General features: G+C 43.4%; 1 protein-coding gene across 4 annotated transcripts; it reads left to right on the top strand.

The window, feature by feature from the left end:
• Positions 1–29: 29 nt before the first annotated feature.
• ATF1 (activating transcription factor 1) lies at positions 30–27,779 on the top strand. Of its 4 annotated transcripts, none has more exons than XM_081181523.1 (8): positions 30–287; positions 11,840–11,957; positions 13,558–13,680; positions 16,268–16,365; positions 17,296–17,426; positions 20,180–20,344; positions 21,286–21,445; positions 23,990–27,779. In XM_081181523.1, the coding sequence occupies exons 2-8, from the start codon at positions 11,847–11,849 to the stop codon at positions 24,132–24,134; spliced, it is 933 nt and encodes a 310-aa protein (XP_081037649.1). In that variant the 5' UTR covers positions 30–287; positions 11,840–11,846; the 3' UTR covers positions 24,135–27,779. The 4 variants fall into 4 exon arrangements, with proteins under 4 accessions (XP_081037649.1, XP_081037650.1, XP_081037651.1 ...); XM_081181524.1 differs by having other exon boundaries at positions 33–287; positions 11,840–11,976; XM_081181525.1 differs by lacking the exon at positions 30–287 and having other exon boundaries at positions 11,840–11,913.
• Positions 27,780–27,974: the final 195 nt, after the last annotated feature.

Here is a 27,974-nt window from a genome sequence, read left to right as displayed (position 1 = left end):
GGGAAGGCGGCGGCTCTATCGTCAAAGGCGGCAGCCCTCTCTAGCTCTGGCCTCCAGCGCACTCTATCGTCGCAACCCGCCCACCCCGAGCTCCAGAGCGAGAGGGTGCGTGTCTGAGGGAGTGCGTGCTGCTTCTCCCTGGCGGGGCCTACTCCCGACAATGCTGGCGGCGGCTCTGGCTTCCCTGAGGCGTTAGGGCGGCGGCGGCGCCTCCGCCCGTCCCTCCTCTCCCTCACGGGCGCCGCGTGAGGCCGAGGCGAAGCCGGCGGCGGTGTCGTCTCTCTGAGGTAAAAGCGGGCGCGACCGGCGGCGACTCAATCAGGGCGCGAGGCGAGGCGGACGCGGCCGAATCAACGAGCGCGAGGGAAGGGAAGGAGGGCGGGCGAGAGAGCGAGCGGGTCGGGGAAACGCCTCGGGAGGAGGGAGAGGCGGCTCGCGGAAGCCGGGCGCTCGCGAGCGGTTCCCGTTCGAAAAGGCGCTCGCGAGGCGGTTGGGATTTGGCGGGAGGGAGGGCGAAGCGCCCTCGCCCGTCTCCTGACGCCCCGGCGGGAGGCAGACCTTCGCCCGCCGCAGCTGTTGCACAAGCGCCGGGTCTCACCCGTGGACGCCTCGCTGGCTATGGGCGAGGGCTCGGCTTCCCCTCGGGCTCGCTTGCCCGCCGGCTGCTGCTGCTGCTGCTTCTTCCTCCTCTGGCCTCCCTCTCCTGACAGTTGGCGAGAGGGGGCTTCGAAAGCAAAGATAATAATAATAGTCGGAAGTTGGGAAGCAACCAAAACCTTCGCACAAGTCTCAAGCAAGCTTTCGACTTGCAGGCGTTTGGGTTGCACTTTGATAAAAGATGCGTTTGCCGCCGTATTTCCAGCTATGTTTGCCCACTTGAATAAAATATTTGGGGAGGGTGCGCGCGTGTGTTTGTGCAAGTTAACCCCCGCCCTGCATGACCGATCGCAAGATTGTGGCACACGCGCATAACCGATCTGGCACGCGCACCACCATTTGAGTGACAACGCCCATCAACTTTGAGGGGAGCTCGGCTCCCTCCGATGTTTTATCGGTGCGGGGAGCAGGGCAAAGAGACCTCGGCCCCTTGGCGTTGGCTGCAGTGAACGCCTGTGTGCAGTTTTTAAGTACCTTAAAGCGAGTCACGTGATGGGCTTAATCTTAAACGGAAGGTCGGCTTCCTTTGTGCTCAGGTGCAACTTCCGCAGTGCTGTGTGTCGTCTGTTTTTTTGTGTGTGTGTGTGTTTAGGTGTATCCTTAAGATATGCTTTTCCAAAGGAAGGCTCGCCTGGCATCAACTCCGATTATCTTTTTTTATTTCCCCCAGGCTTTAAAATTCTATCTGTAAAGCTGTGCTGGGGATATATTGTTAAAATATTTATATCCTGCCTTTTGAACAAAATGTTCAGGGTAGTTCACAGACGTCAAATTACAATGACAGCTGCTTTTATTCTGCTGTTGGTTTTAGGTGTGCTTGGATCTGCTGATTTTACTGGTCTTTAGTGGGTTTTGGGAAGCAGCTCTAGAAAGGTGTACAGCTGTAATGGTATATTGAAAGAGAGTGTTGGAAGTTGTAATGTGAAAACAGTGGCAGACAGGTGTATGAAAACGAATCTCATACATGTATTCTGGATAGGCAGAATTGGCTGCAGTTTCTAGCTCACCATATACTCTGTGCCAAACGAAGGCTTGTGAAATAGCTCTGAGCTTGTTGAAGATAATCAAAAGAGAACCTTTAAATAATCTACTCTAGTTCGCCCAACTTTGGGGGGCTACTTCTAATATGTCTTTCAAGGGTAATTCTTGTTCATAATTGTTTTAAAGAGACAATGTAGAGCTGCAGTTGTCTAAAATGTTGTGATCCAAATAAGTAATCTAAAACGCATTGCAGGGATGATCCTTAGGGCCCTTCCAACTTTACAATTCTATGAAAGGGGTGTTTGCAGTTTCTCTTTTACATCACTCATGAAATAATTGTACCTTCTTTGACTGAGTTAATTGCATGTTCATTTTCTTTTAATACAGGCCACCTTGGAGGCCTGTTATCAAAGTTGAAAAATAAGTAGTAGTTTTAAAAATAAATATCCTTTGGAAGCAAAAAAAAAACCACACCCATTGATGCTGTATTCTTTATTAATTAATTAATTAATTAATCAATCAATCACATTCCTAGGTCACCCATCACTTGAGGATCACTGGGTGGTTTACAGTATAAAAGCACAAAAATACATACCATAGTAACAAACAGTAATAACCCTCCACATTATAAAAGGCCATAGATTGTTTAGTTAGCCAAAGGCCTGGGAGAAGAGGAATGTTTTTGCCTGGTGCCTAAAGATATGTAACTAAGGCGCCAGGCAAGCCTACCAGTGGACAGCATCCCACAAACATAGCCACCTCAGAAAAGGCTTGTTTTGTATAATTGGTTGTTAATTTGTTTGAAAATCAATAAAAATTAATTGCCAAAAGGAAGAGGCCTGTTTTGTGTTGCTGCTCTCTGGACATCTCGCAGAGGGGACACACAAAGAAGGGCATGAAATTATTATTGGAGGGTCCAAATTGATTCAAATAGGGAGAGGCAGTCCTTGAGATCCATTCTGAACATGGTAGGTATTTTAAATATATCACTCTAGACATCATTTTAGCAGAATTATGACACCTCTTTCTTCAAATACTTCAGCAAAACCCACATTTTGGTACAGTGGTGCCTCACAAGACGAAAATAATTCGTTCCGCGAGTCTTTTTGTCTTGCGATGTTTTTTGTCTTGCGAAGCACGGTCCGTCGCAACTGCGCCTCTTCAAGCGGCTTTAAGAAAAAACTGCAAGACGTTTTCGTCTTGCGAAGCAAGCCCATAGGGAAATTCGTCTAGCGAAGCAACGCAAAACCGAAAAACCCTTTCGTCTAGCGAGTTTTTCGTCTTGCAAGGCATTCGTCTTGCGGGGCACCACTGTATTTAGGGCTTTGACAACCATCTCTTTCTATTCTTGCCTTCATCCAGGGATAGGGAACCAGTAGCCTTCCAGATGTAGCTCCCATCATGCCTGACCATTGGCAATGCCGTATAGGGCTGATGGGAGTCCAAAGTCCACCAGCATCTAGTCACAAGTTTCCCACTCCTGCTCTTCATCTTATCTTGTCTTCCTCACTATTGAAATGTTAGTTATAAATTTATTGGAGCATGGACTATTTCTTTTTATTATGTTGTTCTGTAAAGTGTGTATATTGGTGATGCACTATAAATAAACAATAGTTTTACTACTACACCCGAGTGCTTACTAGATACTGTTACAAACAAGAAAATAGATAGATTCCTGCCCAAAGTGGTTTACAATTTACAAAATGAAAAGGGAGTGAATGTGTAAGCAATAGTAAGCCCAAATCTAAAGTGATAATTAAAATGAGTTTTAAGTTGTAGAAGCTGTTTTAAAATGAATGATAAGAAATTAATGAAGAGTAAAATAAGAGAACAATGGTATGTTCTGAGCATTTCTTAAAAGAGAGCAGAATAGGCTTTTCATAAATAATTATTCTAATAATTTATATCACACTTTTCCACAAAGGATTTGCTTAAGGCAATTAAATAAAACAGAAATTCACATAAGAAAGCACAGTAATCAAACTATTAAAGTCAGATTATCAAATTATTTTATAAACAGTGGCAAAAAAGAGGGCAGCCTCGATCAGTACATTAAACAGCAACAGAATCAAAAGCTGGTTTTACTAAGTTCAGTTGCCAGTGGAGCACAAATAAAGAAGAATATGATGTAATCTCTCAGGGCAGGGAATCCACATACAAGGCTCCACCATAGAAAGAGCTCTCTGCTAACCTTGCTTCAGAAGACATTGGAACACATAAGAGGAGCACAAGTTTAACTGGAATAAGAGGTCTTGGGTTGCCCAAGGAGTTTTTGAAGAACCATGAGTTTAGACTGGAACATTCGTGTTAGTTTACTGTGGTGTACATGTAACCAGATGGTAAGCTGGTTATCTATAGTGTGCTCCTAAAGCTGCAGAATTGTAAAATTCTCATTGTATATTTGCAGCCAGCCAGTTTACCAAGTGGCTGCATGGATACTGTGCATTGCTAACTCTTTGTGGCTTGGTAAAGATGGGACAATATAAGCTGTGCGTTCAACTAGACTTAGGTGAGTATATGTGTGACACAGCTTTAGAAGGGGGCATAGTGTGGGACAGGTACAGTTTGCTGCTTGGCTGCTCTTTAGGTGCAGTTACTTCCTGCTGCAGGTAGTGGCAAATTACAAGCTTGATCAAAGTTTAAGGTGGTATAGAGAAAGATCAGAAAGTAAAACATTACATCATCAAGACGATCAAACATTTTGTGTGGGAGAAACAAAAGGAAACTTTTAGCAGTATTAAACACAACAAAGAGAGGAAGAAAGAAAAGTAGTAAGACCTCGTATGAAGGGACAACACAAGTACAAAGGGGCAATACCTTTAGCTCCACCCCCATCTTTGTATGGAGTGTGCCAGCTTCCCACTTGTTCAGGTGTAACTTCTGACATGGAAGGCCTTTCCTAGTTGTGTAGGCTCCCCACATGATTTAGAAACTTACACAAGAAAAAAAGGCTCCGCTCCCCACAGTAGAAGTTAGCCCTGAGCACTTGGGAGTATGGCACAAGCTGTATGATGACTGGGTTAGAGTTAAAAGTGAGTCCCTGTAGCCCCTTTGTTGCTCCTTCACATGAGTAGTGCCTGATCAGGGCTGCAGTTAGTTGTTAACATTGCCTGTTAGCCTTAAAGGTAAAGGGACCCCTGACCATTAGGTCCAGTCGTGGCCAACTCTGGGGTTGCGGCGCTCATCTCGCTTTATTGGCCGAGGGAGCCGGCATACAGCTTCCGGGTCATGTGGCCAGCATGACTAAGCCGCTTCTGGCGAACCAGAGCAGCGCACGGAAACGCCGTTTACCTTCCCGCCAGAGCGGTACCTATTTATCTACTTGCACTTTGACATGCTTTCGAACTGCTAGGTTGGCAGGAGCAGGGACCAAGCAGCGGGAGCTCACCCCATCACGGGGATTCAAACCGCCAACCTTCTGATCGGCAAATCCTAGGCTCTGTGGTTTAACCCACAGCGCCACCCGCGTCCCCCCTGTTAGCCTTACATTTGGACAAAGGTTGTAAAAATATTTTGGATACCCATGCAGCAGCAGGCACTTGAGATGTTTACATCCCTGATATAGACTGGACAGTTTGTACAGGTTTCATGATTCTCCAAAAGTGCTATAGAAACAGAAAGCTACATTTCTTCGTCTAGTGAGAGCTATGAAACTCTTCTGGATGATTATCTGTTTCCAGTTTTGTCTGTGTTCTGAAAATTTTGGCTTGATCTAAATATTTTACAGTTGCCAAGAGCTGGGGTGTACGTATGTTTTTCCAGTTGGCTACAGAATTCTCTCAGCATCTAAAGTGGTTAACTGGAATAGTTTCTTTTCTCCTGAAGTATAGTTCTTCCAAAATACCAAAGAATTGGGAACTCTATAACAAGTTAATAGAAATCCTTGCCACATATATAATAATGACAAGAAAAGCCTACGTTTATTAAACTCATTAAGAAGAAGAATTAAAAGATTGTTCTTTCTCACTTTGTTAGGTTAGTGAAGGCCACAAGTCAAATCCCTCCTTTGGCATGAACTCACTTCATGGCCTTATTTAAGCCACTCTCTCACACTGTTGCCCCCCACCCTCATCCGTGTGACGGCCCACCTTGTAAGGTTGGGGTAAGGTTACAACAATGTAATGCATGTGAAGCATTTTGAACACTCAAAATTGCAGTAGGCATACTAAGAATTAATAGGGTTAAATTAGAGCAGAAGAGGTGATTCAGAAGTGCTGCAAGATGGTACGTAGGAAACCACCACATTGGGAAGGGTGAATTCACTGCTCTGAAAAACTAATATTTTGGAAGATACTCTTGAAACAGTATTTAAAATAACAACTATAAGGCTGCATGAAGAGATTATGGTGCTTCTGTTGCATCAAGTGACTTAATTTACAAGAGTCAGTCATGTCAACTAATATCAGTAATTCACTATTCATTGTTTGGTTAAATTTTGTTTAGCAAATAATAATAGAATATTAAACTTGCAGATAGATCAAGCCAATATATATTGACTTCTTTTCATCTTAATTAAAAGAAGACTATTAAGCACTACATTTCATTTGTTCATGTAGGAAAGAATTGATTGTGATTAGATAAAACAGGCTTCATATTAGAGATGAATGTCTTGTTTTGCATTGTTCAACTCAGTAGCAGTGATGGTGGTTTTCTAGAAAATTTTCAATCAGCATTTTTTTTGTAACATCCCATTGCCCAAATCAATTGAGATTTGATTTAGTATGTTTGTTTTACTGATGTTTAAGAAACATCAGTAAAGTGCTATTTTTGTACACAGTACACATGTCTGAAAAGCTTTTCAAGTAGTTGTTGAGGTGGGGGAGGAAAAGGTGCCCCTTTGCTGCCTCAGATCCCAAGCTGGTATATTGAAGAGGCCTGAATTGAGCCCATTGCCATCATGTGACAGCAGCATGGCCAGCTCTTTCCTTTCCCATGTTGTAGCTGACCACCACTGGCAGTAGCTTCTACCCATTTGCCACTTGGGCAGGCACATTGAGCTGCCCCTTGCTGGTGGCACTGGCCCATCAGCTGTGGAAGGACTGGGCAAAGAGGCACATCCAAGAGCTATGTTGGCATGGCACCCGACCTGCCACTCTTGTTCCTATGCTAAACCAAGCTTAATGCAAGAACAGTTAAGATAATAAGGTTTTGTTGCTTTTGTAAAATCTAGCATAAGAACAGTATATGAAAGGGACTTTCATTTGCTTTTTACCAATTAAGTAATAAACTTGCTTCTTGTGTAATTACATTATGTCGCTCCAATTTAAAAAATGCAAGGGTCCATATAAATGAAAATAATGAATTAGGCAAATATCTTGAGAACTGCAATTCTTGTTTATTTTTTGTCTAGGTCAAGAGTTGAATGTGTGAAATAGACATTTTAAGACACTTGCTATTGTTTTTTGTTTTTCTTTCCTTTTCTCTGATCACTTTTTAATGTTTTCATTTATTTTAGAAATTGTCTATGAGGCAGAACCCAGTATGATTACGTTTTGCCTGGTTTTTTTCTTGAATTGTGAGCACCCACAAAAATGTGAAAGTAGTATACAGTGGTACCTCGGGTTACATACTCTTCAGGTTACATACGCTTCAGGTCACAGACTCCGCTAACCCAGAAATAGTGCTTCAGGTTAAGAACGTTGCTTCAGGATGAGAACAGAAATCGTGCTCCGGTGGTGCAGCAGCAGCAGGAGGCCCCATTAGCTAAAGTGGTGCTTCAGATTAAGAATGGACCTCTGGAACAAATTAAGTAGTTAACCGGAGGTACCACTGTATTGACTCAGCCTGTTCTGACTCAGTTTCTGCCTTTGTTTTAATTATAACTAGGAAGGGACACCCCTGCTCACTTCACTTGGCAACCTCCCTAACTCCCACCCCAAAGCACTTCTCCCGCAAAGCCCCTCCACTTCCCATTACAGTGGTGCCTCGCAAGACGAAATTAATCCGTTCCGCGAGTCTCTTCGTCTAGCGGTTTTTTCATCTTGCGAAGCAAGCCTCTTAGCGGATTAGTGCTATTAGCGGTTTAGCGGCTATTAAAGGCTTAGCGGATTAGCAGCTAAAAGGCTATTAGCGGCTTAGAAAAAGGGGGGGAAGCGGAAAAAAAATCGGAACACTCGCAAGACGTTTTCGTCTTGCAAAGCAAGCCCATAGGGAAAATCGTCTTGCGAAGCAGCTCAAAAACGGAAAACCCTTTCGTCTAGCGGGTTTTCCGTCTTGCAAGGCATTCGTCTTGCGGGGCACCACTGTACTTGCCAAAGTTCCCTCCTTGCCAAAGTTCCCTCCCCTTACTCCTTGCTACCTCTGCAGCTTGCTCACACCATTGTGCCACCACTCTTACTCAGTGCACCTTGCCTGCTCCGCCCCCATATGTGCCACCCCTCTCATTAGACTTGCCCCACCACAAGCCCAGTTTGCCTTCTCTGCTTTGCTGACTCTTCTGCGCTGTCAGCCATCTCACTCAACCCACAAACCACTGGAAGCCCGACTTGTTCATCCATTGCCCCTCATGCTTGCCTGCTCTGCCCATTTATCTGTGCATTCTGGGAGACCAGCAGGGCTAGTAGCTGGTCACAGCATTAGGGGAAGACTCCCTGTCTTCTTCCACAGCCTGCCTGCACTAAGCCTCTGTGAGTCTGCACCTCTGTCTGCCACAGCGCATCTTCCTGTTTACTCAACCCTGTTGCCCTTGCAGCTTCTGACACCTCCTTTTCCCTGTCTTCTCACTCTTCTCCTTGGACTACTCATCATCATCCCACCACCAATCCCCTGGCTCTGAGCCTTCTTCCTCTGGGGGTTCCCCAACTGGTGCCTCCCACCACTCCTCTGCATCCAGCCAGCCCATGACAGGGAGTTATGGTGTAGGAGGTGCAGCGGGTTGGGTGAGCAGCACACAGCACAGGCAGTTAGTGATTTCTAAAAGTGGTTCCAGTTCTACTTCCTCGGTCATTTCCAGAGGGTAATGCTTGGAGAGTGTTTTTTGGTCCTGTGGAACCTTCATTGTGGGGTTCCTCAGGGTTCAGTTTTATCCCACATGCTGTTTAACATCTATTTACATGATACTGCTGAGGGGGGTTATCCGGAGTTTTGGAGTACATTGTCAGCAATGTACTGATGACACACAGCTCTGCTTCTCCTTTACATCTGCAGGTGAGGCAGTGGATGTGCTGGACTGTTGTCTTGCCTCAATAATGGATTGGATGACAGCCAACAAACTGAAGCTTAATCCAGATAAGGCAGGGTGTTAGTGGGTGAATCCCTAGACAGGATGGATGGGAGGTTGCCTGCTCCTGATGGGGTTAAACTTCATCTGAAGGAGCAGATATGCATCTTGGGGCTCCTTCCAGTTCCATTGCTGTCATTTGAGTCTCAAGTGGCCTCAGTGGTACGGAGTGCCTTCCCTCAACTTCAGCTGCGCTCCTATCTGGACAGGGATAGCCTAACTGCTGTTGTCTGTGCTCCGGTAACCTCTAGGTTAGGTTACTGCAATACATTATATGTGGGTCTGCCTCTGAAAATGATTCAGAAACTTCAGCTGGTGCAGAATTCAGTGGCTAGGTTGCTCACTGGGGCAAAATGGTTTGAGCATATAATGCCAGTCCTAGCCCGACTGCACTGGCTGCCAGTTAGTTCTGAGCACAATTCAAAGGGCTGGTTTTGATCTATATAGCTTTACGTGGCTCAGGACCACAAGACCTCAAGGACCACCTCTCCCAATATGAATTGATCTGGACCCTTCTTTGTGTGCCTCCTTTGCAAGAGGTCCAGAGGGCAGCAACATGAGAACAAGGCTTTTCTGTGGTGGCTCCCTGCTTGTGGAATGCTCTCCCCCAGGGAGGCTCATCTGGCACCTTTGTTACATATCTTTAGGCATCAGGCAAGAATATTCTTCTTCTCCCAGGCCTTTGACTAATTAAACACTCTATGGCCTTCTAAACTGAATGGGAGAGTGTTGTTTTTGTTTGTTATTATGACATGTATTTTGTGTTTCTATATTGTAATCTGCCATGCAATCCTTGGCTAAAGCATGTCCCTCACTCCAAAAAACCACTGAGCATTTTATGGTCACTGAGCATGGTCTGATATGATTGGGCTGTGGGGGTAGGGGGTTGTCTTCTTACATTCCCCTCCAAAATATTTTCTCTGGTTCTGCAAATCTTGGCATCCCACTGAGCTGCTGAAACCTCCCTCATTGCTTAGCAGCTTGGTTTTCTCTTTGTAGCTATTATAACTCAACATCTGAGTTCACTTGTAGAATCTCTCTCTCTCTCTCTCTCTCTGTGTGTGTGTGTGTGTGTGTGTGTGTGTGAGAGAGAGAGAGTAGTATGTGCTAAGTTGTCATTGTGTTCATGAGAGGTGTCTGCTGTTTGATAGCACAATTCGTCTGATTAAGAATAGAAAGGCCGAAGTGAAGCTCTTGAGACTTTTTCATTATGGTGACTTGCATTCTTCAGGTTTTAGGACTGAGCTCCTGTGGTTGGTCTCGGCAGGGAAAAATCAATGACTCATATTTCCATTGAGAGAAATGTAATTTCCAGTTTCTCAGCAACAGCTCTTGCAACTATTTCAAATGTTGTGTAACAACATGCTCAGAACTGGCAGATCATCTTTGACTGCTTCAGAGGTATTTTTATTGGAACACTGTCTGTGCATACCCTGGTGCTGTTGACCAGGAAATGCTTAATTGTGCAGCAGGTGTAATAAAATGCACGACAGTTACATATCATGGATGCAGAAAGTTCTGAAATAAACTAGAATACAAATAACTTGTCCTCCACCACCCCCACTCCTCCCCTATTGTTCTCTCCTTGTGGGGGAAGAAAAACCTGTGGCACAGTGGAGGTGATTTTCACCCATTCTGCTTTCTTCCTGCAAGTCCTCTGTGCTCTGTTCTAGAAATTCTTTTGAGTGGGTCAGGAGAGGAGAAGAAATCAGAAAAAACCCTCTTTCCTTGCCCCAAGGCAGGAGCATCCTGTGCACTGAGTTACCGTATTTTTCGTCCCATAGGACGCTCCGTCCCATAGGACGCACCTAGTTTTTTGGGGGGGGGGAATAAAGGAACAATTTTTTCCCTTTATTTCTCCCCCAAAAGCAGGTCGGGGAAACCGAACCAGGTCGAGGAACAGCGGGATGGCAGCGCTGCGCCTCCCTGCTGTCCCCCAAGCTTGTGGAGCTGGCCGATGTCTGCCCGGCGCGAGGGGCGCTCTGCTTCAGGGCGCCCCTCGCGCTGGGCAGCAGGCTGCTATCCGCAGCGTGGGGAGCCTTGCGGGGAACTCCTGCAAGGCTCCCCACGCTGCGGATGTCTGCCCGGCGCGAAGGGCGCTCTGCATCAGGGCGCCCCGCCCGCCGCGCGGCAGGCTGCTATCCGCAGCGTGGGGAGCCTTGCGGGGAACTCCTGCAAGGCTCCCCACGCTGTGGATGTCTGCCCGGCGCGGGGGGCGCTCTGCAGGGCTGCCTAGGCTGCGGATGTGTTCCCGAAGCCTGGAGAGCGAGAGAGGTCGGTGCGCACCGACCCCTCTCGCTCTCCAAGCTTCAGCAAAAGCCTGCATTCGCCCCATAGGACGCACCCAGATTTCCCCTTCATTTTTGGAGGGGAAAAGGTGCGTCCTATAGGGCGAAAAATACGGTATATTCACAGGAGCTCTGCATCCAAATTACTATTATATATGGATTTTTTCATTTCTGTAAAAAAATAGAATTTATAAGTGACAAGATCATTATGTGACTAATTACCACACTATTGTATCAAATAGGTGTCGCTCACAAGGATATAAAGAACCGTATTACACAGTTTCAAACTAATGGTCCATCTAGCATAGTGGAAGGCCGTTGCATTTCTTGAAGGTCCAAAATTCATGGAAGCAGCAAAGGTGGTGTCCAGAATACTTGTCGGTGGGCATAATCCAGGGAAGTTCAGTGTACCAAAGTCTCATTGAAATCAGCAAGATTTAAAATGTTTCAGGCTGCATAAGATCCATTGCTTTCAGCAAGGTTCTAGGCCTATCTCTGAATTGCACATATTGACATCTCCTGGTGCAAGATCCTCTTTAGGATGGCTGGCAGATACAACTGTGGGTAGAGCCAAGACAGTAATCACCAACAAGGCAGTATTATTTTATAATGTCCTCTGGCACTCTTTGAAAAGCATCCGTCTCTCTTGGGTAATAATAAACTCTGCATTTTGCTGTCTTTTGGTTTCTTACAGGCTGATTATGGAAGAGGCTCACAAAAGCAACAGTAACAATTCAGCAACACCCGCACAAGCAGCATCTTTACAAGGTACCACGCTACAAGCAGCTCAGCTTTCTCGTGTTTCTCAACAGGTAAAGAAAGCTATCTAAGGTCAGATCCTCTGAGGAATTTTTAAGTAGGTTAATTTGAAATTTTACTGTACAATATTGGGTTTTTTTTTTACAGTGCATTATATTTATATTTGTATGTGTGTGTGCATACATAATTTCCAGGAATTTGAGCTAATCATGTGTTTCCTGTGTGGAGCTGAAAATGCATCCATATCCACTAGATATTGACATGTCTCATAAAATCCAAATGTTCTTTCTTTAGATCTTATTCCAGGATCACCTAGGCTGACCGGCTAAGCAAGGAAATGGGAAAGTTGAGCATCTCCATGTTTTTTAACTTAAGAGTTGCTAATTCTGAAAAACTGTCTCCCAGTCACAGAATCATAACAAATCTGCTATAAAATACTGGTTAATCAGCTGTTGTTTGCTTCAGTATTTTTGCTTCCTACGGCCTTTCTGACCTTAGCACAAAGGACAGAAGCAAAACAAAGGGTGCAGTCCACCAAGCACTAATGTTGTGAAGTTTCATTTTATTGGTGCTTATGCATGTGCTCTGCTTGATCTGAGTTGAAAAGAGCAGAGGCTATACTTGCTAGATGGCACTGAAAATTAATGAATTTGGGTTCTGTTGCAGAGTGTCTGAATTTCAGAACTTTCTTGTCAGTGGAAGTCAGAAAAGCACGACTTCTTACAGCATGGGTGGTCAACCTTTTTTTTTTGTTGGCTGCGGGGGAGGTAATTTCCTCTAGGGTAATCTGTTGGGAACCATATACAGGCAGTGGACAGATCCAGAGACAAAAGTGTTCTGAATTAGCTATTTTGGAATAACGATTGCCCTGCTTCATTTTTCACCATAGTGATCTCAGAGTAGAATTCCCAATTACAGATGTGCTTATGCCCAGAGCCTGTACATGTATATATGCACAAGACTACCAATCTCAGACAGTTGAGGTTGGACAGAATTACTTTCTCCAAGCCATGAAATGAGTAAAAAGCTTTTACAAGATTTATTTATTTTTATAGATAAATAATGCATCTCCCAATTGTATAATGAAGAAATAAATGGGGGGAACGGGACAAAATCCTTTTTAAAGAATTTTAAAAAGGGACAAAATCCTTTTTAAAGAATTTTTAAAGAAAAAAAGGAGAAAATGAACAGAAAAGAGGGAAGTCTGATGGCATGGAGGAATGGGGGCAGTTTCAGGAAGTGTTAGGGCTGCATAAAACGAGGTCAGTGCAAAAGGCTCCCAAGCTACAGGTTGCCCATCTTTGTCTTCGTTACTGTAAAGCAGAAATGACTAATTACATAAAATAGGCACATTTTTGCTATTAGATTTGGAAAACGATCTTACTTGGGCTGAAAATCATGTATGTTTTGAGTGGCACATTACCCCTGAGGACATCTAGTGTGAACTTGTTTTAACTGAGGTGTCTTGATATGAAAGCTGGCTAAATGCAACCACTATTCAAAAATGGATATTCACTTAAGAAGTCTTGTCTTACTAGAAATTTAGTACTATTCTTCCTCAGTCTCAGTGTCATTAAATGTAGGCGCTTATTGATTTATTGCCTAAATTGTGTTTTTTCATGATTTGGCTAATCAACTCTTGATTTGTTTCAGATGTCCCTTAGAGGTCAAACTCCACTGACAGTGGTTCAGCTCTCTGGGGATCAAGTCCAGGGAGTCATTCATACAGCTCAAACCTCATCTGTCATTCACTCACCACAAGGGCAATCAGTGCAGGTACTATTAACTTTCTTTGGAAGTTTTATTGACAGCACCTGAATTTTGCTATAGTGTATTTCAGCCTATTGTGGCATGTGACAACAGCAAGCCAGCAAAGCTCCACATCATTATTATGGACTATTATTTTGTCTTATTTATTAAAATGCCTAATGTTCTAAACACCAATTAATTAAAAAGTCAGAACCAAGTCCGGTGGACAACTTCCACTTGTCCAATGAAATTTGCACTCCCTCTATGCCCCCCACATCTAGAGATGTGAATGCGTGAGAAGAAACTCTAAAAACTGGGGTGGGGAGAGTGATATTGTAAGAAAAAGGAAGTAGCCCTGGAAGGGTTGCATGGGCAGAATGAGGTGTTACCATCCTTCACAGGATTGCACCTTGTGTAAGTGTGAGTAACCCCCAATACCACTTCACTGCTGTTACAGCAATGGGCAGATAAAGCTGTCTACAAACACAGGAAGCTACCTTCACTGAGAGAGACAATTTATCCGTTTAGCTTCGTACTGACTACACTAACTTTCAGTGACTGTTCAGAGGTTTCAGGCAGGAGCGTTTCCCAGAGCTGAGTGGAGTTGCCCAGGGGCGGAACCTGCTGCATGCAAAACATGTGGTCTATTACTGAGCTACAATATATTGTTTAGGAGTATTACAGGAGTGAAAGGAAAAAGTAGTCTTCTTTTCTTGCTCTCCGGAAGCCTTCCTCATATCCTGTTACATAGGAGTAAAGTGCTGTGACTGAGAGCCTTAACTTGAGCCTTTTAGTGTTCTATAGAACAGCAGGGAAAGGGGTGTTTTTTGGGGGGGTTGTAATTTTGTCTTTTTCTCATTATGAAACTACCCCTCCCCCATGAGCCAAAGACTGCATTGCAACATTTTGACATGGCTGATAGGAAGTGCATCAACGATCAGAACTTGGGTGGAGCCAATAGGAGGAACTCTGGGTGGGTGGGTAGAATTTTTACCTCATCCACTCTTTGGAGCCAGTAGTTACTATGGCTGCTTGGACATATAAGACCTCATATAAACTAAATACAGTATTTAAAATCTTTAGGATTATGTGCACCAATGATTAAAAAATCAAAAACAACACAAAACCAAACAAGAAAAGCTAAAGCTAGTATAGGAAGAAACAAACAATAGAAAACATTTTTCATGTTTTGATCAATTGTGTATGTTTTCAGCTGTCTTGAAAAGCCTTGTAAGCCTTCTCTTAAGGTGTTGTTGGTTATTTATAATAATACAATCTTAGCATTGGAAGAGACCTCAAAGGTAATCTAATTCAAATTGGCTGCAACAGCATCCTTGGTAGATGGCCACCCAGTCTCTGCTTAAAAACATCTAATGAAAGAGAGCCCACCACTTTTCCAAGGCAGCTTGTTTAACTGTTGGACTATTCATGCTATCAGGAAGTTCTTCCAGATGATTAGTTGAAAACCCCTTTTTGGAGATTTGAACTTATTGGTTTGGGTTCTGCCCTCTCCAGCAACAGGAAACAAATTTGCTCCACCTATACGATAGCCCTAGTTGAAGTCTTAGTTGAAGATAGCAGTAGTATTGCCCCCTAAAAATAAGAATTAAAACTCCAATGTTTGTGCATTGTCTGTGTTACATATGTCAAAGATCTAAAAGCAGTCATTTTGTTTCTAATATAGAGGAATTTGTCTTACACTTAGGAGTTCTGTAGGATATAAATGCTGCAATTTCATCGCTGAAAACTGAGGGAAAGCTAGAGCTGCCCCTCTCTCCTGACAGCAGCCTTCTTTTTGTTTTACTTTACCAACATACTTTTGCAAGAGCTCTATGCCCTGTGGAGCTTTTGCTGCTGCTTCACCAGTTAGCTGTAAATGAAAGACGTTTATTTGGGAACACCAGAAGGACTGTTGACATTTGCCAAACTGGTGAAGTGCGCAGAAAGAATGAAAATCCAAGAGTCCTTGAGGCATTCCTGTTTTGTTTCCTTATGTTCTTCCTTCCTTATCTAAATCTTCATATTTTCAGTTTGGAGCCTTGAATATATATCATTACATTGCTACAGGCTTCACTGCAAAATTAGATATTGTTAAAATAAACTGGTGCTGTTCTGATTTTAATGCTTAGCAGACCTGTACCAGCAAAGACCAATCTTTGTTCCTTCCTACATCACACATTCACTTATTCAAACAGAAGAATGATAGACTATTGACTTCTTAATGCTATCACCATTTGCACTGCTGTTAAAACCCATCTTTTTCAACATACCCAAGACCAAATATTTTTGCAACTATTCCAGAAACTTTGACCAACCCCTTTTCTCATGAGTTTGCAGTAAGTGTTTGTGTGCTTGTTTTATATTGCAGTCCTATGAATTACTTCAGAACAACAAACTCTACAATGGACCATGTTTATTTTTTTTAGTTTAAATAGCAGTAGCGGTGTGTTCCTTTTGAAGAAACTTGTTAACTCTAAATGTAATAAAAAACGTTTGCAAATGGTTGAAAACCTGCTGATTCAGTTATACTTGGCATTCCCAAAAGGTGTCTCTTGGCATTCCTACTGTCTCTTACGCTATTCAGCAACATAATAACAAAATGTGTTTCTTTCAGGTGTCTTTGTCAGAAAGTGACGATTCACAAGATTCCTCAGATAGCATAGGCTCTTCACAGAAAGCCAGAGGAATCCTAGCACGCCGTCCATCTTATAGGTCAGTTCCTTATGCATTTCTTTGGTGCTCTTCAGCGGAGCTTTTCCGGTTGGTAAGATGCATGCAGCCCACAGGGTTTGACAGATCCCTCAGAAGCTGCAGAGTGGTGGTCATGATAAGGATCTGGCCTACCAACACAATCCGGTTCCCTACCCCTGTATTGCAGAAAGGTGGAATTTAACTTTTTTTAAAAAAGGTAAATAATTGTCATTTTCTCCAAAGCCACAAAGCAGCATCTTTCTCTCTGTATTCTGGTTCTGTCCACCATGAAAAGAAATAAAAGTAACTCGCATCTTACATGAAGGTCCACATGTATACGCAAAAATGCTTGTCCAAGCTTTGGGAAGGAAGCAGGAGGACTCTAGGACCATGCCAGAGCTCTTGTGCCTCTTTCCCAAAGCCTGGTGCCTCACCCAAGGGAAAGCAGCGCGAGGGCTCTGGGACACTGCTACAGTCCTCATGCTGCTTTCCCAAAACCAGGTAAGCCCACAATCAGCGGCTGACTTGGGTCTTTCATATTTCAGCAGCGCCCTGTGTGAGGCCCAAAGTCAATGCATGCTGCCACCTTCTCTTGTTCTACTTAAATCACTATGCCATAATTATGATGCCCTGTGGCGCCCCCTAGGCTCAGCACCCAGTACAGCAGAACCGGTCATAATCCCGAAATCCACCTCCGCCATGATCACAGCTTGTTTGTGCAGGTGTGTGCACAGAGGAGAATTAGTAAACGGAGAGCGGGTTTCTTCTGCTCTCTGGTCATTTATTTACTTCTCTACCACCCATGCAAAGCTGCAGTCGCCTAAGTAGAATAAGCATAAGATGCGAATCACCTGTACTGCATATCTAGGGTTATGCATTGGGAGTAATGATTACATTTTTTAAAAAGTGTTTTTTCAGCCATGTCTGGTATCTTTGTTGTAATTTTTATAGAAAAATCTTCAATGATCTTTCTTCTGAAGACGCACGAGACAGGAAAGGAGATGAAGCAAGTCCTGGTATCTCTACTATCACATCAATGTCTGTCCCTACGCCCGTTTACCAAACAAGCACTGGACAATATAGTATGTATTATTTATAATTGTCTGTGTTAGGAATGCTGTTTCTGGAAATATATTTCAAGTTGAATTTTAGTGTGCCACGAGATGTTGCCTGGTGTGCCGTGGGAAAAATTAAAAAATTCGAAAGATTTTTTTTTTTGTAAAAGTCAAATTAGGTCCTAATCTATCCCTCGAGCGCCTCTTGTCCGTTATTGTGACGCATGAAGCGTGTTCCTGCCCACTCCCCGCCCTCCCTTGCTTCTCTCTCTCTCTCTCTGTGGCGCTCTCCGCCGCTTCCTGCTGGGCATGAGCAGCTCGCCTCGCGCTTCCGTTCCGGCCCCTCCTTCCCCCGACTACCCCGCCGCTCCGTTCCTTTCTCTTTCTCGCGTGTCAGAGAGCGGCGGCGCGAGCGCAGCGGTTCCCTCAGGGATGACGGAGGGCTCGAGGATTAGGAGGCAGGACGTGGAGGCGGAGAAAGCGGCGGCGACCACCCCCCACCTCCGGCTCCAGGCCCGCGTAGAAAGCTGAGGGGGAGAGATAGAGGTGGGCGGCGGCGACCACGACCAACCGCCACAGTAGTTGTAGCGGCGGCGAGCAGGGACTCCCGCTCTCTCTCCGTCGTGTCTCTCTCTCTCCCGGGCCCGTCCATTGAGTCTCCTGCGTGCCTCGGCTACAAGATGAGCATCGAGATCCCGCCGGGTCTGACTGAGCTGCTGCAGGGCTACACGGTGGAGGTGCTGCGGCGACGGCCGCCGGACCTGCTGGCCTTCGCCGCCGAGTACTTCTCCAAGCCGTGCTCTCCTTCCTGCCTCGCTTTGCTGCCTCCTCCCCCCCACCCCCAAAGCTTGGAGGTTCCCCGGCGCCGACCCGTAGGTTTGACCCCCTTCTCACACCTGTTCGTGCTCCTTGCACGGAATGGGGCGGATGGGGAGGAACGGGGCTCACAGCTGCCTCCACTCGCCCTCCCCCCCTCCGCCGGCGGTCCCGCGATTCTTGGCTTTTTGGCGGTTGGCACAGAAGGAAGGCAAGGGGGAGGGGAAAAAATTGAAACTTACACTTTCGTGCGTCCCTCCCGGCGTGACGCTGCGCGCTGACGTCACGGGGCTGTAATGGTGGTGTGCCTCGAGATTTTTTTCATCAAACAAGTGTGCCTTTGCCCAAAAAAGGTTGGGAAACACTGGACTAGATGACCCTTGGGTCCCCTTCCAACTTTACAATTCCATGGTTCTATGATGTGGTTTGGGAAATGAAGGTGCTGGTTGCAAAATGAAGTAAATTGTTCACAGGAAAGAGACTAATTGGTGGAAGATTTTTTGTGATATCAGCACAACAGAAAGAACATGATAGCCGTATATTAGGGTTTTTTTACAACCTCATCTTCCTATAGCTTGGATGAACTTTTGCCTAAAAACAATCATCTGTCATTTCCAAATATTTTAAAAAAGAGGTCCTGCCTGAAATCAATAAATCAGTTTTTGTATATGTAACTATAATGTATTATGTAATTACCGTATTTTTCGCTCGATAACACACACCCAACCATAACACGCATGTAGTTTTTAGAGGAGGAAAACAAGAAAAAAAATATTCTAAGCGAAACAGTCAATGTATGATTTTGTGGTTCATGCTGTGGCCACAGACATGTGATCTGACGGTGAGTTTGGGGTAGCCCAATGCAAAAATCCTGAGGATCCATGTTTGTAACCACGTTTTTGCACCACTGCAGCCCCAGGCAACAGTGGGTGCGTGATTTTTTTGGTGCAAACTGTAGCCATGGACATGCTATGTGACCTGATGGTGAATTTGGGGTGACCCAGTGCAAAAATCCTGAGGATCCATGTGGATCTGTGCTTTGTAACCACGTTTTAAGTGGGGAGGGAAGGAAAAGCACTCAAGGGACAAGACGCACGCGTGGAGCAGGCTCTGCTTCTCTCCCTCCCCCCCCCCCCTTAGCGAGCTGAAAACCTTTGCTGGAGGGACAGAGAGCCTGCTTGCTTTAAAGGAGCCTACCGGACAGGAGCCGCTTACACGAGTGTAAGCGGCTCCTCTCCCCTCCCGCTTTGCTCCTTTAAAGAAGCAGGCACTCTGTCCCTCTCTCCTCCCCACTCAGCGGCTCTTCTCCCACTGGAAACCACGGAGGAGGGAAGCATTCGCTCCGTAACACGCACAGACTTTTCCCCTTACTTTCTAGGAGGAAAAAAACACGTGTTATGGAGCGAAAACTACGGTATACTATACTATACTATATTATGATATAATATAATTATAATACAGGAAAAATAGAGCATGCAAATTTTCTAATGCTTGTACAATGTACAGCACTTCTTACTGATTAGAATAAATCAAAGTCGCAGTTTGTCTTTTGTTTCTGCTGCAAGCACCAGAAAGTTCCTGCGTCACTTTGTTTTCTTAGCACTGATTACTTCTTGTTATCTGTGGAGTATGGATGGCTCCCGTTTCCAGTGATTCTCCAATACCTGCAATGCATTTTTGCAAGGTTTCAATATTTCTGCCAAGTTCTTGAAGCCATTTTCATTGAGTCATATGACGTTACATATACGGCAATTCCAGCTTTTCATTTTGGGGTGACCTTTTTTTGCAACTGAAAAGAATTAGTCAGTTTTTCAGTGTTTCTAAGCAAAAGTTCACCCCTTTATGATACAGGAAATCGTGGGGGTTTTATTTGGGGGGGGGGGGTCGAGAAGTTATAAACCTACCATACACACCGCTGTACAATGATCAGTGTCTTCTCCGTTTCATTATTTCTTGTCTTAAAGTTGCCATTGCTCCAAATGGACCATTACAGCTGAGCAGCCCAGCGACAGAGTGTGTGCAAGGTTTGCAGACCTTTACAAATGCTGGTGGGACTCCGCTATTACAGTATGTACAGACATCTGACGGTCAGCAGATACTTGTGCCAAGCAACCAGGTGGTCGTGCAGAGTAAGTACCTACTACAAATAATTCAGAAATGCTCCTATTTCTCCCCGACACTGTGGTTTTCCAAGGGATGACACCTACTTCACTTTTTGTAGCTGGGTACTAATTCTTTTGTCAGGCAGCAGCTTTCATGCCCAATCCTAATCCTGAGGTTTTCCTTCTCACACGATTGCAATGTTAGATTTATGACTATGGCCATGTAAAGCCCGTGTTAATTTCTGTTAAACATGCTTATCTCATCTGCAGCAGTCCAAAGATTGTTGAGAAGGGTTTTCATCCTGGCTGCCTCTTAAGGCTAAAAAATTTTTACAGTACTGTCACAGATTATTCTAATTTTTTCTATTAATCATGTCTGTATATTGTATGTGTCATGCCTAAAGCCTTATTAATATGCAGTACTACATAAGCAGAATCCAGGGTGGGTTCTGCACAGCCTTCTTAAAACAAGGTGTCCTCATCTGCATGTACAGCACTAAGCATGCCTTGGATCTGTGACCCAGGCAGGAGTTGGGCTGGTGAACTAACATTGCACATGCAGCAGCTGAGGGCCCAGTTTTAACACAAATCATGTTTTTGCATTGCCAGTGTCATGTTGGGCTTCCTTAAGCTTCTGCCTAGGAATGAAGTCAGCAGAATTATGTAATTAACCAATATTGTATATTCATCAGGATTGTTTTAAAGGTGCTGCCGCTTCAAAATAGTTTTGTCAAAATACATTCTGAAGGAAGGGAAGTAAAACTAAAATTGTTGAAAAGGTGTCATGTTTATCCTCAAGAGAGATCTGGCTACTGTTTTCTGAGCCCATATCCAGTTTTTTACATGTACACCCTCCACTGCTGTGTACATTTTGTGCTTGGCTGTGTGTGCCTGAATTCAAACAGGAAATGTGGGTCTTCTTTAAAACACCTTTCTTCACAGCATTCTTTACTGTGCTTCCTCAACAGCTGCATCAGGAGACATGCAGACATACCAGATACGCAGCACACCAACCACCACTTCCCTCCCCCAGACGGTTGTGATGACAGCTCCTGTCTCCTTGACATCTCAGTCAACCAAGACGGATGATCCACAGTTGAAACGTGAAATACGGCTGATGAAAAACAGGTATTTGGTTTCCCATTTGGTCTTAGGCATTCACTGAAATATTTTCCCCATAAAATAATCTTTGGCTACACAATCATATCACCCAAGATTTGCAGTAGACTTCTCTTATTTTGCCCTCTTCCCCACTGCCCAAGAAATATTTTTCCCCTTTCTAAACAAATTTTTATTTAGACTTTAATTATTTGGGGTGTTTGACAGCTTTTGTTTCTTCAAACTTTTCCAGTTTAAAGAAACAATGTAGGAGGGGGGGGGGCTGTTAATTCTTTTTAAAGAAAGACTAATACATTAGTTCGTGGGACGCTGTGGGTTAAACCAGTGTTTCCCAACCACTGTTCTGCGGCACACTAGTGTGCCGCGAGATGTTGCCTGGTGTGCCGCGAGATGTTGCCTGGAGGGAGGCGGGTGAGTCGGGCGGCGAGAGGCGGGGCGGCGGCGGCGAGGAGAGGCCGCCCAGCGAGGGGCTCTCGCCGTCTGCCTGCCTGGCTGCCTGCGAGCTCGGCGGGCAGCGCCTCTGTCCGCAGCGCCCGCCTCGCGGCTCTCATTCCCTGCCCCTGCCAAAGCTCACCCAGCCAAGCCGCGCTCTCCTTCCTGCATCGCTTTGCTGCCTCCTCCCCCCCCACCCCCAAAGCTTGGAGGTTCCCCGGCAAGGGGGAGGGAAAAAAATTGAAACTTACACTTTCGTGCGTCCCTCCCGGCGTGACGCTGCGCGCTGACGTCACAGGGCTGTAATGGTGGTGTGCCTCGAGATTTTTTTCATCAAACAAGTGTGCCTTTGCCCAAAAAAGGTTGGGAAACACTGGGTTAAACCACAGAGCCTAGGACTTGCCAATCAGAAGGTCAGCAGTTTGAATCCCCGCAACGGGGTGAGCTCCTGTTGCTCGATCCTGCTCCTGCCAACCTAGCAGTTCAAAAGCACGTCAAAGTGCAAGTAGATAAATAGGTACCGCTCTGGCGGGAAGGTAAACGGTGTTTCCGTGCGCTGCTCTGATTTGCCAGAAACAGCTTAGTCATGCTGGCCACATGACCCGGAAGCTGTACGCCGGCTCCCTCGGCCAATAAAGCGAGATGAGCGCCGCAACCCCAGAGTCGGTCATGACTGGACCTAATTAATGGCCAGGGGTCCCTTTACCTTTTAATACATTAGTTAAACAGGAGGGAAACTCATGAAGTTTTCAAATACAGATTGGTAGCCGTGTTGCTCTGCCATAGTCAAAATAAAAAAATTCCTTCCAGTAGCACCTTAAAGACCAACTAAGTTAGTTCTTGGTATGAGCTTTCGTGTGCATGCACACTTCTTCAGATACACTTCTTCAGTTTTCAAAGGAGAAGCATATTTCAGCCAGTCCTGTCCTTCCAACACCAGAGACAGATGAACTGTGCGCGCGCGTGTGTGTGTGTATATATGTATTTAAAAGCATTTATTAAACCACTTTATATTTCAAAGATTTCTAAGCTGTGTAGTCTAAAAACAACCACCAAGATATCAATTAAAACATTACAACAAAACCACAACCTGAAACCAATCAAGCAGCAATATAAAAACACAGACCAATTAATCCCCAGGTGATCTAATGGCCAGGTGGTCATGTTAACAAGACCTAGAACTTGGCCCAGTAGCTGATTGGCAGCTGATCCACAGGTGTCATATTTGAGCATCTTCTTAATTCCCACTTGTGTCTTAGGATGAGAGTGGTAAATACAAATAGTCACTAATACTGTATTTGTATCTCCTTGGAGGCACTGCAAGCTCGTTGTACAATTTGAAGAGACTAAATTGCCCCAACAATGCTAGTGCCAATTTATTAAAATCTTGAAATTATTGGTACGATAAAGGAAGCTTAAAGGTGTTAATAAACTAGCCAGCTATAAGAAATGGTATAAGGGGACCATGGCCGCATCCCTCTTCGAGTATTTAAGTATTTGCTGTGGATGTTTATCCTGAGGACAGTGTCACTTTGTTCAGCAGGGTCATGTATCACTGATACCCTCTGTTGCAGCCCCTGTATTTCCTTTTCTTCAAATGTGCAATTGTAGACAAACTTTGTTACTTTATTAAAAGCATATTTAAGGACATGTGCAGGGCTCTGCTGAATCAGGCTGAAGGCCCATCTAGTCCAGTTGCCTATGAGATACCCTCTAATTTCTCATTAGTCCCAAAGCATCATTGTTCACAAAGCCAAAATGTACTCCCCTGAAATGTGTGCTTCAGGCCGATGAAATAATTTATCTGTTTACAGATTTCCAGACCATTTTTTTAAAAAAACGTTAGATCACTGATAGGATAAATAATTTGAACTCTTCAGGCAAAAATAGCAAGCTTGCAAAGAGCTAATCCTTGCAGCTCTTTAAATATTTTTAAGTCAAGTAGATACATCAGTATTTTTTCAAAGAAAGCGGCTTTGTTTTACTTTTCACAGTCCGTGAAATGAGAAAGGCAAGCCTCTTTAGATGCACATCAGCTATGAAGCAAAAGCAGAATGCTTGTAATTCCAAACTAGTTTGACTTCTGTGTAATAATTAACAAACTTTGCTTTGGAATTTCAGAGAAGCAGCTCGAGAATGCCGTAGAAAGAAGAAAGAATATGTGAAATGTCTTGAAAATCGAGTTGCTGTTCTTGAAAACCAGAACAAAACTCTAATTGAAGAACTAAAAACTTTGAAAGATCTTTACTGCCATAAAAATGTGTAAAAGGAGGAAAAAAACACCCTTTTGTGAACATAAGAATTTCAGAAGGATTTTTTATATTAATTTTTTTTAATTAAAGGTCAAAAATGAATCTCTTCTATCCAAATTCCACAAAGACTTGAGATTCTATTTAGAACCTTTGATGGCAGTGTACAAAAAGGAAGCATGAAAACTCATGAAGAGTTCTGCTGGCACAACTGGAATCTTCATTTCAATCAGGATAAGTGGGACATGTACATTCTGTCAATCAAGATGTTTGAATTTCTTGTGCTACAGCTGAATTTTTTTAATGCCTATGGCATTTGATTGCCATTATGCAGAAGAGCTGAATCTTTTGCTTTCAGGTGTTAATGCCTGTCAACATATAGCTAGCATAGGTTCAATTTATTAAATCTGATTTTTTTTCTGCTCCCTTCACAGGCTAAGGATCTTCACCACATAGTGAATGAGCAGGTAGCAGTAGGTTCTGCCCTCGCTCCAGTCCATGTGTTGAAATGCACAACTATAGTAAGGATCCATATGTGCCAGAGTGTGCAGCACTCACCTGTGATTGGAAGGCCTACACTTCCAGGGTTCCCAGTTGGGTGGAGACCTGCCACAATTTTTATTCCAACATATGGGGGTCAAAACCTATTGCAGCCCACCAACAGGGAGAAGAATCCTAAGAAAGCTGTCACAGTTAATTGTACGTACAATACGTTTTGCTTCAAATTGTCATTTCTAATCTTTGTGTTGAGAAGATACACACACTACTTTGCTAGAAATTATATTTGGTTTTAGCAGGCAGGCAACTTGTTTAAAAGAAGGATGCTCTGTCTTAGGATGTGGTCATAAGACTCCTTGAGGAGTAGATAACATATATCATGGCCTCGTTTGCATGTCACAAAAAGCCAGTGTTCATCTTAAATGATGGTTTCATCATGAAGAACCCCTCTCCACACCAGGCAGGTCCCCATGCGGCTTCTTCCCATTGTATGGAGCTCAGGCAGGTCAAATAAGCCATAGAACGGCTTGCCATATTGTCTAAACCTGCAGAGTGGTATTCATAATGAAAGATTGGCTTATTGTGCCGTGAAAACCAGACCCACATATCACTGCTTATACAGATGCTCTGAAATGTTTAATGCAAGAGAACAAATGTTGCAGAAAATATTTTCAAAGGCCTATTTTGTGTGTATGTCACTGGGTAGAAAAAAAACAACATCTTGAGATAAACAGAAATGATTCTTTCAAGTGAACAGGCATCCCATATTCTGTTTGAATATACTTCTTTTGCTTGTACAGAAGCATTAAACTCCAAATTCCCTAGCTTTGTCTCAGTTCAAAGCACAAAGAAGCTAAAATTATATACCAAAGGTAAAATCTAGTATGTCTATATATGTTAAAGCACTCAATTACAAAACTGAATTTGTAAACCTGACAGTGACTTCTTAAAGCAATTCCAATTTTATAAGTAATCCAGTTGACATAGACACCAGGTATATTTTTGTAGTTGAAGTGTTACCTTTGCAAATTCTATAATTGAGTTTATATGGATATTTTAAATTTTTATAAAGTTTCAATAAACAGAGATATTTTCCCTCTTAGATTATCAATTCTATATTTTTATGAGATGCTCAAGAAAACTAGAACCTATTTCTATATATTTCATTAGGCAAATTTAATTTAACAAAAATTGCTGGAAATATTTTTGAGAAAATAGTTTAGTATTCACAGAAGATACATTCGTTTATAAATTCACTTTAAAGACGCTGTCAGGGATAATAATAGTGTCATTTTGGTTCTTGTTCTCAAGGGATGTTAAAGTATCTTTTGACATCAGTTGGGTTCTTGAGCACGCAATGAACTAATTAACACAAGCAATGTAGCCTTACCCTAGTTAATGTTGTTGATTCATTCCAATTCAATTTGATTCATTTCAATTCATTTCATTCCTTTGAAATGTTGCCACTAAATGCATTAGAGAAAAAAATATATATCTATTGCCATCATGGCACAGCATTCCACACACTGTCCCATTAACTCATTTTCCCCCCAATACTTGGTGGCTCTGGGGACTTCCCAGACATGCAGAAAAGTATTTGCTCATAAACATTTTTAGAACTCTTCCCCCTTCAAGAATTGAGAATAACACTTGCTCTCTGAGAACTACAAAATAATGAGCCTTTTCTTTGTATGTAGGTACAGGGGAATTGTGACTAAGGCTCACAATATAAGCCTTGGAGGAGGCAAACAACCCCCAACTTTATTTTCTAATCCCTGAACCCAATATGCTGTTATTATGGGTTCTAAATTAATAGATATAATGAGGAATGCTTATGGCTTAAAGTATCCTGGAAGGAGGAGTGATACTGGAAACGCACACCCTGAGCAGCACATCTGGTTTCCATTATCCCCCGCAACCTCTCTAATACACCACAGAGAGGGAGAGGTAAATATAGACCCTTACTACTAAGGCTCAGAACTAGGCAAGCATCTTCCATTTCACCCAGTACTTTTAAAGCTCAGCAGCCTGCACTATAAGGCTGTTGTAGCAGCACAACAGAATGCCGAGATTCAAGACTCATTTAGAACCAGAACTCAGCAATCTTATTCTAACAGGAGTCCATTTGTGAAATTTCTCATCACCACAACCTTTATTGCTGAAAACGGGAAGAACTGTGGAACTATAGTAGACCCTGATTTTACCCACCCCCCCTAAAAAAAGAAACTCCTATTGTCCTTTAAAAAAAAAACAAAAGTTGAATTTGGATATTAAATCAAATAAGGAAATTGGCCCTAAGTGAAAGGAAGGTGGAATATGGAATATTCATGCATAACCCAGAAAGTCTCTATAGGCTTTTGCCCATGCAGATAGGCTTCTAGCTTTGCTTTCCAGCATAACCTCCTTTCTGTATGTCAATCTATTTTTGAAAATCCCATTTCAGCTGTGGGTTATATGTTTTGTGTGGAGGCAGATGAGGGGCTGGTCAGTGCCTTCCTCTGGATTGCAACCAACAAAAAGTACTGTGTGGTGTAAGTATTTCAGAACCTGGCTTGGAATCTTCTAGCTATTTGTTGTACACTTATTAATGTCTTGTGTGTGAGTTTCAGAGGATTCAAACTTTCAGGTGTGCTGCATCATTTTTAGCATGATACTAAATTATATTTTGCTTCTATGACAAAAGTGTGATCTGCAAGTTTTCCCATACATCTCAAGTATATGTATATTTAATAGTAACAAAATATTTTGCTGTTCAAATGTTATTAAAAGAGCATTTGATTATCATTATTACTATTATTTCAGAGCAAGAACACGGGAGGTCGTGGTGTTTGATTTAAGAGCAAAATGCAGGTTGATAACCTGTTAATGTGCACTATTATTTTGAAACAGGAACCATAACCATGTATATCATCACAGAAGTACACAGTCATCAATTTCATTTTCAGTCGTCATTTAAAGAGGCATATTCGTGCTATTTGCCAACCTATCGTCTGGTCATTATAAAGCTGGGTTGTGAGCACAGGCAATATAACAGTTATTGATGATCCTAACTATCCTCAAACTTAGCAGCTTTGCTTAAAATATTTGTAAATATTTTTTTAAAAAAACATAGGTGGCTGTACCTCTTGACTTCAGTAATAAAGACCCTGAAATGCTGTTTTAAACTGCCTTGTTAATTCAGCTTCTGGGAAAGTCTGGTGCTGATCTTATTCGTACAAAAGTATCTGAATTTGTTTATTCTTATAAACACATACTTTGTTTTAGCCTTTGATAGGTGTGTGGTTTGTTGTTTTTAGTACTGTGTAATCTGTAGATTTACACAGGAGAAAGAAAGTATGCTGTTTACTTTGTTCAAGGAA

Source organism: Podarcis bocagei (assembly GCF_964188305.1).
Source record: "Podarcis bocagei genome assembly, chromosome: 2".
Lineage (NCBI taxonomy): Eukaryota > Metazoa > Chordata > Lepidosauria > Squamata > Lacertidae > Podarcis > Podarcis bocagei.
The sequence above is the reverse complement of the archived record's forward strand: the minus strand, read 5'-3'. Positions and strand labels throughout refer to the sequence as shown.

Bases quoted from the DNA above. Each gene is read 5' to 3' on its own strand.
- ATF1 (XM_081181523.1), top strand. From the start codon at position 11,847: ATGGAAGAGGCTCACAAAAGCAACAGTAACAATTCAGCAACACCCGCA. The intron at 16,366-17,295 runs GTCAGTTCCTTA...TAATTTTTATAG, and splicing joins GCACGCCGTCCATCTTATAG to AAAAATCTTCAATGATCTTT. The intron at 20,345-21,285 runs GTAAGTACCTAC...CTTCCTCAACAG, and splicing joins CAACCAGGTGGTCGTGCAGA to CTGCATCAGGAGACATGCAG.